The 13,675-nt window shown below is 32.7% G+C and overlaps 2 protein-coding genes across 2 annotated transcripts; one reads left to right on the top strand and one right to left on the bottom strand.

The window, feature by feature from the left end:
* Positions 1–316: 316 nt before the first annotated feature.
* Positions 317–12,508, top strand: LOC119829369 (adenylyl cyclase X E-like). The gene is made up of 20 exons (XM_038351839.1): positions 317–358; positions 572–751; positions 1,572–1,718; positions 2,117–2,282; positions 2,959–3,161; positions 4,371–4,520; positions 5,088–5,206; positions 6,415–6,559; positions 6,869–7,005; positions 7,804–7,953; positions 8,602–8,746; positions 8,877–8,954; positions 9,374–9,510; positions 9,803–9,973; positions 10,107–10,422; positions 10,502–10,865; positions 10,963–11,141; positions 11,232–11,499; positions 11,736–11,860; positions 11,933–12,508. Exons 1-20 carry the CDS (start codon positions 317–319, stop codon positions 12,350–12,352), a joined length of 3,642 nt encoding a protein of 1,213 aa, XP_038207767.1. The 3' UTR covers positions 12,353–12,508.
* Positions 12,509–12,609: 101 nt separating this feature from the next.
* Positions 12,610–13,436, bottom strand: LOC119829635 (general odorant-binding protein 69a-like). The gene is made up of 2 exons (XM_038352250.1): positions 13,318–13,436; positions 12,610–13,077 (listed from the first exon to the last, which is right to left on the bottom strand). The coding sequence occupies exons 1-2, from the start codon at positions 13,372–13,374 to the stop codon at positions 12,718–12,720; spliced, it is 417 nt and encodes a 138-aa protein (XP_038208178.1). The 5' UTR covers positions 13,375–13,436; the 3' UTR covers positions 12,610–12,717.
* Positions 13,437–13,675: the final 239 nt, after the last annotated feature.

Below are 13,675 nucleotides of genomic sequence, written 5' to 3' on the forward strand. Positions count from 1 at the left end.
ATTGTTTTCAAGTAGTTTATCTACAATTTGAAATGAAACAGTACAGTGAGGTCTTCCTTTGTGAGTCACAATTGCATATAATTCATTATCTATTGCGGTAAACACCCTTTAGGAAATAATTATAGATATTAGAATTTTGCAATTTTTAAGGTTATTCTTAAAAGTGTAAGGAAATTACACCTACTAAATACGTACATATTTTTAATCGTTACATTTTGGGGTGATAGCTTCGTCCCTTTCTCTCACGCATACGGTTACTATATTTGTCGGACGTCTCAAAATACACTTTTTATATAGACTTTTATATACAAGACACATGAATGATAAATCGGAAAATAAAACTATCTTGTACAAAAATGTGAGCGGGGTAGCCGGAGGCCCGTTTCCTTTTTCCAGTCGTCGTTCCTTTTTTTATCCCTTCTTCCTTAAAAACGGGCAGCACATTTGCAGACCTACTAGCTTTCCGGAAGTTCATGGGCGTTAGTGATGGTTTATTATATGTAAACCTTGAAATAATGTACCAACCATTTATTTCCACTACCACTAAATTTTTTAACTGTTTTCTTAGCAGGATGACACGCTGTCGCGAACCACCGGGTCCGTGGTACTCCAAGTGGGGGCTCTGGAGCTCCTCGCTCGGTACTCTATGAACTCAGGTAGGGCGACGAGCATGCTTTCATCGCTCCATGAGTTCCGAAGTCAGGAGGTCGAACAGTCAGGCGGGAAGCAATGGAACTGGAAATATTTGAGGGTAAAAATTATAGAACGGCTTGGTTCAAAATGTTCAAATTAAAATATAGAAGCAATACAAACGCTGTTCGTATTCACCGTACTTAGACATTATATCACTCGAATACTGGTTAAGTAGGTACTCCGCTTTTAGATACTACAGTTATGTTCGGTTTGATTGCACAATTGTCTATATTAATTTTGCCAATCAATTTATATATTAGGTCGATGTTATTCTCTAGAAAACGGGGCCAAACGTATGGCCTGTATATGTATCAATATGATGTAAAATAAATTATGTCTTCTAATGAACAATTATAGTATTTTCGTTATAAATTTGTTTGATCTTCTAATCGAATATCTATATCACGCATTGTAGCCAAAGGAACCCCCGAAACTTAAATCAAACTACGTGCGTGATATAACGAATATGAAATATCTGCATGATAAAAATGCGCAGAATGCATACTTCTCAAACTAACATGACAATTGTTAACAGCTAATGAACTTAAATACTGTTTATTTATAAAATATAAACTATCCAGTTTCTTGCCGATTCTTCTGGACGAATTCTAAAGCGGTGACAGAAAATTTTTGAAATGGCTTATTCATGAACATCTGCCTGTTTGGACATGTAACGATTAAAACAAACATAAGAATCGGACAACGATTTTGCACTGATTGCGTTTTTACGACTAGACAAGATCTTAAACCAAACAATTTAAACAATAATCAAATCAGAGATAGTTAAACCATAGAACACAAAACAGAAAGTTCCAAGTAATAATGAGCTTGCAAGTTTAAATTAAAATCTATAATTGATTAATTCTTGTTTATCACAGGACCAGTTCTATCAAAAAGATTTAGAAGGATTATATAGAAAATATGACGATAAGCTTCGGGAGACCCTCATTTATATTTATGTATCGCTCCTGGTGTTTTTCTCGACTATACACATAATTTCTGTTGTAGCAAGCACATATGACGAGGTGAGTCCCTTGATCTTTATATTATAAAATTGATCTGTAAAATAAAATTGAGTTAAAAAAGGTCAGATAGTAACAAATCTTATTCATGCTTATTACAAATTATAACGTTAAATTTTAATTAGCAGTATACCTATCAACCTATTCACGTCTCTAAAAAAGCGACTTTTTTTTTAACTTTTAAGCGTTATTCAAAGTAATAATAATAGTCTAGCTTCGATAAGCTTGACTATACGATTATAACAATAAGCAATAGTTATTTAACTAATATGTTAACCATCGCACTTATACGATCCTCAGAGAAATACAATAAAATAGTTGTATTTGAAAATTTTCAAATGTCGTAATATTGCATTTAATGCTATCAGATAACAGAATAATTTAAATAGTTATATTTCCAGCAAATCCAATGGAAATCTACTTACCTTTCCATGGGAATGTATATCTTGAGAATAGGGGTACCAGTCCTTACTTTTTGGAAATGTATTTACAATCCATTGAAGAAAAAATGGTTTTGGATGCCCATCCTGACCACATTCATCCTCACGCTTGATTTAGTAATATCAGGTAAGTCCTACTATCCTACTAATATTATAAATGCGAAAGTTTGTAAGGTGGTGTGTGTGTTGTTAGTCTTTCACGCAAAAACTACAGAACAGATTGCAATGAAATTTGGTACGTAGACAGCTTGACAACTGGAATAACATATAGGCAACTTTTTATCCCGATATTCCTACGGGATACGGACTTACGCGGGTGAAACCGCGAGGCGCAGCTAGCTATATACAAATTTTGATATTCAAAACTCATTAATTATATATCTTTTAAACTGAGTAAATAAAACAATAAAGCTTTGATAAGCTTGTATGAATCAACCATCCTCGATAAACAAAGTGACTTCGCATTTTGCAATGACATTAGAAAGTTATATATAGCCAATATATTCTTAGTTATATATTTGTTATTATTATATTAGTTTCCTTGGTTATATTGCTGTCCTTAGCTTTGATTTTTCTACTCTTGAAATTAACAGATTTGAATAGACTTTGTTTTTTTGGCTTTTTGTTTTACTGTTTGTAGAACTTGAAAAATCCTTTTTTACTATTGATGGAATTGAATGTTTAAAATGTATTTGAATATAGGATTTATTACTAGAAAACAGTCAAAATTCAAATCAATTTATCGTCCAAGAAAAGCTTTATCGATATTAACTCTTATATTACTTAAAACATCTTTGTTTTAGACGTCGCAGTCCCAATATTTACTTCATACGAAGGCATGTCTCTCCGGCCAGCATATGGTACAATGGCGCTGCTATCAGTATATATATTTTTGCCTATGAGAAACAATTACCTGGCTATCATCCTTGGTGTTATTGTGAGCGCAAGCTATGTTTTTGTTATAGCATTTTTCACATACTACGAGGATCCACAAGTGCAGGCGGTGGTAAGGGTTAGAACGCTTTGAATTCTTTATATTGTGACGTTTTTCAAAAGCGATTTTTTGTTAGTTTTCAAATTAATTAGTACATTATTTAGGAATGTTACTTATCAATCATCATTATCGACATAATCAAATGTATGATATCCGAAATATTTAAATTATTACAGCGTTCAGTAAGATTTTTATGTGTTTGGTTGTTATTATTCATATAAATATACAGATACATAGATTTAATAGAACCTTGTCAAGATCAGCTACGATTTGTTCGAGAAAAAAGAAATCTCGTGAACGACAAATATTGAATACAGGGTTATAATCAATTATATGAAGAAAAAAAATTATATTTATCACGACATATAAATAATGTTCTGATAAAAATTATTTATAATCAATCACATATGAAATATTTTGAGAGAGTGTGTGACATGACATGTGTCTGGATGGACGAAATAATAATCATATATAATCGCATTATGCAATAAAATTAAAGCTTGAACTGTATCGTTTGTAAAATCAAATTATGCGCCCTATCCTATCTACGCCCCGCGGTTTCACTCACATCCTACTATACGTATACTACATAAGTTACGCCTACAGCCGTCCCATATAAATGTACTATGTAACATTCAAAGAATTTTTCAAATTGGACCCTACTGGTCCTTCCTGAGATTAGCGCGTTCAAACAATCGAATGAACTCGTCAACATTATTATTAGCGCAGATAATATAATACTGTTATTAGTTTAGATGAGTTGATGAACTTGTTTTGTTTCAATTAGATTTTTTTCGAAGAGAGTAGGTCACTTATAAAATAGATATTGAATTGTGCTGGAAAAAACGGTATTAATATTTGTTGAACGCGCATAAAAATTAGACGTAAATTTTATTTTATCATTACCGTGTACACTGATTACATACTCAGTGTTTATGCGTACTTATCATATATATACTATCTAAACAAAATAAAAGAATATTTTAGCCTAATTTTCAACAATGATTTACATTACGATATTTTATTAAACTCAAAATTAAGCTTTTAATCGATGAACTAGACTTCCTTCAGAAACGATTTTGATTCGTCAAAATGCATAATTAATTATTTAACAAGAGATAGCGAGACACTCTGTAGTCGTTTAAAAATATGTATAATACTAGTCATTCATTATTTAATTTATAAAACTTATCAGTAGAAATAAATAACGTAAATTTTCAGGTGTCGTCGGATATAATTTATCTAATTGGAGTGAATCTTATGGGAATTTATTTTCGATTGATGAACGAAATTGTCACGCGTCGATCCTTTTTGGACAGAAGGGCTTGTGTCGAAAGTACTCTGCGTCTTAAGTTCGTAAAGGACCAAGAGGTAATGCTTTTTAATTATTCTTTATGCAAATCATATATACATTGTAAGTATCGTATATAAATTAACGTACATACATAATATATATATTGTAATTAAATTCAATTTGAACTCTGATTATTTTTGTTTGTTATTTATTTTATTAAGTTCCAAACATGAATAGGATTTTTTTTGTACGTCACCGATGCGATGTCTCTGGAAGGTATTCAAAATATCCCTAATCTCCAAATTCTAAAATGGGAAGGAGAAATCACGTCATACAATTTAGTACCCACGGAGTTATCGAGTAACCAAACAGAAACACAAAATCACCAATTAATTGTCATGAACAGACTGCTGTTGACAGCTGTCAAGACTAGCTTCCCGCCCGCGGCTTTGCCCGCATAGTCGCAGGAACGATTTCCACGCATTTTCCCGTTTCCGTGGGATTTACAAAACTTACCTATGTCCGTCTCCTGGTTCTAAACTACCTCTGCACAAATTTTCAGTCAAATCGGTTAATCCGTTCTTAAGTTATAAATAATGTAACTAACACCACTATCTTTTATGTATATAGATTTAACATTTTAGGAACGATTGATGTTAAGTATCTTACCCGAGCATATTATGTCGAAAGTTAGACAAGACATCAGGAATATGTTCATGAATATTCGCTCGCCGAGCCATAGCCACAATATGAAATCATTCAGGTAAGTTTAAGCACAGATAACATAATATAATACTAGGTTTAAATATAGGAATGTATATTATAATATTCATTAATAAATTTAATGCACATTATATGCAAATGCACAGGTAAAAACAGGTGTTTAAAAAATTTTTACCACGAAATATCTAGTACTATTTCATCATAGGACATCTCTGTATACTTACCTATTGTACATAAGCATATGAAATAAGTAAATCGGTGTTGAAATTTGGTTGAAACTGTCCTATTGAAATATGCATCTTTTGTATAACAGTAAATGGACGACGCGAACTTGCAATCGACTCCGCTTACCGATAAGGTCGCTTACAGAATTCGCAACCGAGGAATTTAAATAAAATATTATCGAAACAAAACAATGTAACTAAGTAGTAGATGATAAAAAGATACGCGACTGATACGATATAATTGTTGTACAACTACAGATCGTTATATAATCTTGCTTAGAATGTTTTATCGATGATCGCATAGTTTGATTTAAGCTTCTATGTATCATGTGCCAACGTTCCGATTCATTTACTGTAATGATAAACCAGCTTTCCGCCCCCGGCTGTGCGTATAAGAGGAAAATATAGACGATCTAGGAATAGATCCGATATAATTCCCGGTACCGTGAAATATCCGAGGTATACTCCCTTGTCCTTCTTTGGGACTGATACTGTCTCTGGACTGTCTGTATCTGAAATTTCAACTAAATCGGTTGTGGTTTAGGTAGAAGAGACAAACAAACATTACTAACGTTACTTTCGCATTAATAATATTAGTAGGGATTATACAAATTTTGATAAGATATATCAAATGTTTGCGAAATATCGAGTCATACTTATATTTATTTTTCACCATCCTTCATGAACTTGTCGACTGATCTATTAGCAAGTCATAGTATTTTGGTTACCGCATTTTAAGATCAGTCTTATATTTTGGTATATGTAAACATTGTAAAGATAATATTTAATTCCAACACCTCTTTTACAAGTTCTGTTTAGCTTTTCTGTCAGTTACAGCGGCAATAAGTAATATCTAAAAAATACACATCACAGTGTTTAATAGGCTACTCTTTGATCAATAGTGAAGGTGTTTTAGGTGTATAGCTGTAAATTATTTATGCTGTAGAAATAAAGAATACTTGTGGAAGGCAGTGTGATTGTTTCTTTTTATTTATTTTTTTTTTGCTTTTTTTTTTGTATTCAGCCAGCTGTATGTAGAAGAACACGACAATGTCAGCATCCTCTATGCAGATGTTGTCAATTACACCAAAATCTCTACAACACTATCGCCCATGCGGATGGTGGAGCTACTCAACGAGTTATTCGGGAGATTTGATGAAGCTTCAGAAGTAAGTACTAATTGAATACATTTTTATATTACAAAATCTGCAAAGTTTATTTGATCACACTTTTAAAACCTGTTAAAAAATAACGAAATCCAATAAATTCCAACATTGTTAGATACGGTTGTTTTTTAATTAAGAGTAAAGAATACTTAAACTCCCAATCCTTATTTGAGGACGGCAACACACACACTTCCTTGCGGAGTTGGTGCTTATGCGGTGTGGTTTGTTTTACACCAGGCGAAATTGTAATAAAAAGGCAATAAAAATTTCACGCCAGCACGACGTTCTTTTAATATTTATTTTAAATTACAGGAACACGATGTACTCAGGATCAAGTTTTTGGGCGATTGCTATTACTGTGTGAGTGGTATTCCGCAACCCACTGAGCAGCACGCTAAAAACTGCGTCGACCTTGGCCTCGAAATGATTCACATTATCAAAGACGTTAGGTTGGTAAATTCTATATATTATATATTGGATTTAATTTAATTCAAGAACACCTGAACCAGATTTGCTACCCAAATAGTAGCAATTAGTTTTGCTATTGCTCGAATTGCTAAGTTTGAATACTTTCGCGAATAATTCTTAAGCAAAGCAGTGGTGGCGGTCCAAAAAAAAAGTTCAACGACATGTCGACATGTGACATCTGCCAACCAGCCGCACTTGGCCAACGTTGTGGATAATGTCCTGAACGCTCATAGAACGCCTGTGACTCAATATAACTATAATATTATATTAATAAACATATTCTGATCTAATTAAATATAATTAATTATGTTTAATATCGTATCATTGAACGTAGTGTATCAATATTGAGAAAAATCAAATATACTTTTGATTGGAATGATCATAGTGTGGTTAAATCCTAAAATGCAATGATGTATTTCATATAATTATAATTGTACATTGCCCATATCAATTTGTAATTTCTTTTTTATGTCATATACGGCAAAGGAGCTGTTGGGTCGCCTGATGGTAATCTATAATTTGTCGACTTTAAAAGGTAAAGAATAGATGGACGAGAGGAATAAATAAAAGGACTGGAACAGTAAGGAAAAGGGATACAAGTATCCGGCACCCCCACGGCTCCCACACACAGCACAGTTACATTCGAATGCTATTATTTGACGCTGAACTTTTGTGTGGTTGTGATACCTTCCCCTGTGCGAGCTATCCCAATTCGTGCCGAAGCGTGCTCTACACCCACAATAAATGAATATTGAAACAGTTACGTCTTTATTTTATAGAGAGAAACGATCATTGAACATTGATATGAGAATTGGAGTACATTCTGGAAAGATATTGTGCGGTTTAATCGGTATTCGCAAATGGCAGTTTGACATATGGTCCAAGGACGTTACCATTGCTAACAAAATGGAGTCCACCGGCAAATCAGGGTAACAAAGTGCAGTTATTTTATAATTGTTAGTGATACGTTCTATTATAATTAGTCAATTTTCATAAGGAGCTACTGAAATTTTTGGGCATTTTTTTAATTAAGACGAACATAAATCGGTTACACGCTATTTTATACTAAAACAGGGAAAATGAAAATGAAAATGACCAAAGTGCTATAAATAGACTTTCTCTTTTATATTTAAAAAAACAATTAACGATAACGATATGATATGGTGTACTTATTGTACTATTCAAATGTTAAGATATAAAAAATTTACATTTATAAAGATGAATCAATTAAATAAATTCAATATATCGCTATCGAAATCACACAATCAAGTGTTTAATTCGAAAAGCTTTTCACCAAGTGATATAAAGTGTATCGAAGGTAATACAATAGTTATGCAATTTCGGTAGGAACAGTGACGCGCTATACAGAGATTGATTATCTGCATGCATCAGAATGAACGAACTTGATTTGTAGCGCGCTGCACTCTAATTGAATAAATAAATCTATTTTTTAGAACCCACTAGCACAATCTGAATTGCGCAGTATTTTAAACCCGAAAGCATTTTAAATACAACTAGCGTAAAAGCGGATTTTAAAAACCCATATATAAATCTTTTAATCTATTTGTGTATTTTAGAAAAGTACACGTTACAAAGCAGACTTTGGAATTATTATCGGAGTATGCGAGGGAATATATAATTGAGCCTAACTTTGAATCTCAGAACGATACGTTTATTATGAAAAATAAATTAGAAACGTATTTAATTACGAGGCCGCCGAGGGTAAATATGAATTTCGATTAATATTTATGATTATTCTAATAACAAATTTGCAATTACTCGATTATTCTCGATAACATAGTGACCACATGTTATATTTCATATATATTTTTATTTATTGTTCACATTTCAGCCAATAACTGATTACAAGCCTTTCCGTAGAGCGTCGGTGGGTTTGAATAAAATTTTAAATCCGCGTTCGAGAAATAGAGTAAGTAAATTGAAGATTGTTCATTACTAAATAGCAACGATTTCTGCATTCATTTTAACTTATAACTAATTACTTTATAACATACATTAAAAGGAAAAATAATATTTATATATTGGATAACCGAATTACAATGATTCTTCAGTCATCAAAACATTTCCAATACAAACGAAATAATTGCAAAAATCTTTAAATAGACACCATTTAATAAACGTTTTATCCGTTTTTATTTTTCAATTTATTTCGTCAGCATGAGTGCAATTCTTTTATGAATAAAACCTCATAATGAAGTATAGTTTCTGCATGACGAGTGCATTTATTAAGATTTACATAATTAGGCATATTATATTAGTAGAAATCATTCAGTTCCTTTAAACAAAAGTCCCATAACGATGTATTATTATTCTTCGTATTTCTAGTAGCGATCGGAAAATAGAAATTCTAAAAACTATCGCAGAACCACAGCTTTCATGGATGAGAATTTAGTTGAGTACCAACAAATGTTGAAAGCGGCTGATGCACAAATGGCAAAGGAAATTGAAGACATGACTAATGGCAAGTGAGTATTATTCATGAGAGTATCTCTCCACCGCTTCTATAACGATTTTAGGTTAGCTCCCAGTTTATCAAAACGTGTATATCTGTATTTATTTCAAAATTTAACATACCATAAAAAATTATACCTACGCTATTTAAGTTCATAGTATGTTTTAGAATCATAATTATTATTATATATTTTTGAACGAAGATCGAAATATTAAATGGAAACAAAAATTAACGAATCATCATTATTTAGTTCATTATCGAAACTTGGTATGGCATTTATATTTGTATAATTTTATTATTTTCAGAGAACATTTCAAACAAGAATCAAGGCTGAATAGATTTACTTTAATGTACAAGGATTTCAAATTGGAGAAATCCTTCCTTCAACTACCCGATCCATTGTTTAAATATTACATTACATGTTGCCTTGTTATCTTGATATTAATTATAGTGGTGAATACGTTAACGACAAGATGGTAAGTTCACTCAAACCACAGATAACATAATATGTCAAACTCAATATAGTGCGCGATTGCATGTGAATACATGGGCTCCAAATCATAAATATCGGTGTTTGATAGTGACTATATTATACAGTTATTTTTTTAGGGTTGACGGTTTTGGATGGTATGTTTGGCTTACACATGGAGTACTATTAATCGTGTTAGTCGCGCTACAACCACTGACTTGGTTCCAATTTCTATGGACTAAATATAAAGGCGTCGATGAACCGAGACATCCGATTCTAAGATTCGTTTACGATATTTCCGTGCGCATGATAAAATCTACAAAAATAAGGACCTCCATATATCTGTTGATTAGCTTGGGACTGGCTGCTACGTCCATTCTGAATGTAATAAGTTGTAACGAGGTCGCAGTCGAACCATCTGCTGAAACAGTTTTATCGAACTGCGTTTCGTCGTGGGTAATCACTTTATTTTTTATAATGCATGCTTAGTAACGTGATTGTGCATAAACAATAATTAGCGTTCATTTGTCTACAGCACGTGACCCAATGCTGGACTCTCGCTCTCTTACTGAACTTCCTATTTAGTCGGGTTTTCTTCATATTCAAGTGGATAGTAGCTTGTTGCATGACTGTGTTTTATCTTTGGGTCGTGTGGGAGGTGAAAACGTCCTTCTTTGCCATTGACGTTACATGGAACATCGGTCTAGATGCGCGAGTATCCCATACACTCTCAGTGATTTTCATCACCATAACATTGTATTGGATCGATAGAACAACCGAGTATAGAAACCGTTTGGATCATTTGTGGCAAATACAACTGAGCGAAGAGCAAGAAGAAGCCGAGACGATGTTGAAAGTAAATAATATGCTTTTGGAAAACATTTTGCCAGCTCATGTAGGTGAGCATTCATTTAATAAAATATCAAATTACAGAAAGGGTATGATTACTGTAAAATATTGTTAAATAATGTAACGGCTTCTTATTTATGATTCCAGTACAAGTTTATTTGGACCTAAACAGATCGATAGATGAGTTATATTATGAGAAATACGACAATGTGGCAGTTATGTTTGCGTCCCTCACAGACTACAAGCTCGGCATCGAAAGTGATTCGGACTTTAGTGATAAACTTATATTGAGTATCCTTGATGAGGTTATATCTGATTTTGACAGGGTATGATGAGATACTTAGGCTTCATATTTGAAGTTGTATTCTAGTAAAAATTCAAGATCTGTATAAATTAATATCAATTATTTGTTTCAGCTTTTACTCACAGGTGCTTCGGTATACAAGGTGGAAAAAATTAAAGTTGCTGGTTGGACATATATGGCTGCGTGTGGATTAGACCCCAATAGAAGAGGATCGTTTGATTCTTCATCGTATTGTTCTTTGGCAGATAAAAAACAAAACAGTCCATACAACAAAGCTATAGTTGTTACAATGGTCGAATTCGCTGCCGCAATGATGATGCAATTGCAAAATTTCAATCGTGGATCTTTTCAAAGCTTTGAAGGTCTCAATCTTCGTATTGGTGAGAACTTAACCTGTTTTCAATTAAGTTTGATTCAATGTAGGCCTTTATTTAAAACATCATAAAATACACAAGAATTAAATAAAGTTTTTAATGCAAATTGAGAACATGTAGAAACGCCGTACCTACTTACCTATTTATGGCTGCAGCCTACAGCATAATTTCTCAGGATGATGGCTTAGCATATATAAAAAAATCTTATATAGTATCCTTAAAGAAGAGTTTTGCCTTTCAAGGTATATCGAATGGTGAAGTAGCAGCGGGAGTCGTTGGTTCCCTTAAGCCGTTGTATGATATTTGGGGTAACGCTGTTAACATGGCCTCCAGAATGGATTCAACAGGCAAAGCTGGGTGTATTCAGGTACAACTCAAAATACCTCTTTAACTTGGTTTAATTACCTACTCCCTGCGCTAACGATGTATTTATTTTTAGATTACCGAAAATACTGCAATTATTTTGGACGAATGTGGTATTCTTACAACATATCGTGGAGAGACATTTGTTAAAGGCGCTGGTTATGTTAAAACCTATTTTGTGCCGCTTGACGAAGAATTCAATTTAGTAAAAAAAGAATACTGTGACGCCTACTATAAGCGACAAAGTGTCCATCATGTCTTCAGTGCTAGAAATTCAATAATGAGTGACACTTCTTTAGAGGATTCATATGATAAATATTCGGAACATTCAGTAGATATGGAAGATCTTTCAACGGAATACGGCAACCATGAGGTTACAAGAAAATATAACGAAGAAAACAATAGAAGTAAAGAAATTTCAAATTGCAACGGAGCTACACGACATCGATACAGTAGCACGTCGTCTGATCTTGAAGAGCTAGATACTAAATGCTAGATTAAGATAGTATATATAAAAAACAATTAGCTTATTAAGTACTAATATTACTAGAATAAGTGGCTGGGTGTATGTTAAAGTCATCAATATAATGCAGCAGACCAATTGGTATTACAAATGTTATTAAAAAGAATGTGATAAATACGGCAGTATGAAATGAATTCTATGAACTTTATGTAATGCATTCAAAAATTGCATGAAATTTAAACAGTATGAGAAGGTAAGATGTAGGTATATTTATAAAATAAAGATGTAAATTTCTTTCGCATAAACGATGTTTTAATTAATATTTACTTATTATACGTTCTTAAGAATATAGATTGAGCTATGTTATAAAAATATATAATTTATTATTAACTAATATTCTAAAAAAAGATCACGTGTTGCTTAGTGTTCACATAATAACACTTAAAAATCTCAAAAGTAGTGTCAACCATATCTTTGCCTTTCTTATTTTTACATTCCTCCAGTAATTTGGAGGCCGCCGCCTTATCAATACCCGCTGGTAATTTTGACAGAGCCACTTCCATATTCAATTTTCCTTCTGATGATACTATTCCAGACTTTTGGAAGAAGCAAAATATGAATTTCTTGAAACCATCATCTTCGCTGACCTGTCCCTTTTTCGCTTCAGCGATTATTTCGGATTTAACACCTGATTCTTTCACACATTCTGCTGTGTACTGTTGTACTTTTTCCTTTTGAGCTGATGATAAATGTACATTCTGAAATACAAATAATATTTAAGTGACAAGGGCACCTTCTGCACTCCATATTTTAAGCAAGTTTAGATTAATTGTAAAGTGTATATGCTGGCAGCACAATAAAGTGTTTAAAAATAAATTAAAATAAACATATCATTCTAAATATAATATTTATTTTAATTTCTCTTGTAATGAAAAAAGTGAAAAACGTCGCAAATAAGCATAAAATCTATCATAGGTAGAAGGTATATAAAATCTTACATGAGCGTTGACTCCACAGGCCAAAATCACAATACATAAAAACTGGAATGCCTTCATATTGAGACCTGTATCACACCAATTCTTTTACGAAAGTATAATAGTTTGTCGCAGTGGTCGTTTATATATTAAATGCAGAAGGACGTCAAGAATTTGTATTTTATTAATACTTATAAAGATATACGTCGATTTGCCGATATACCACGGCATTTGTGGCCAATTATGTATTATTAAACGGTTGTTTAGTAATTAGCCTTTTGAGTCAATTTACCTTTTCTATCTGAAGATTTCTTACCCTTTACGTCTATTTTTATGACTTAACTAGCTGCGCCCCGCGGTTTCATCCGCGTAAGTCCGTATT

This window comes from Zerene cesonia, chromosome 10 (genome assembly GCF_012273895.1).
Source record: "Zerene cesonia ecotype Mississippi chromosome 10, Zerene_cesonia_1.1, whole genome shotgun sequence".
Classification (NCBI taxonomy): Eukaryota; Metazoa; Arthropoda; class Insecta; order Lepidoptera; family Pieridae; genus Zerene; species Zerene cesonia.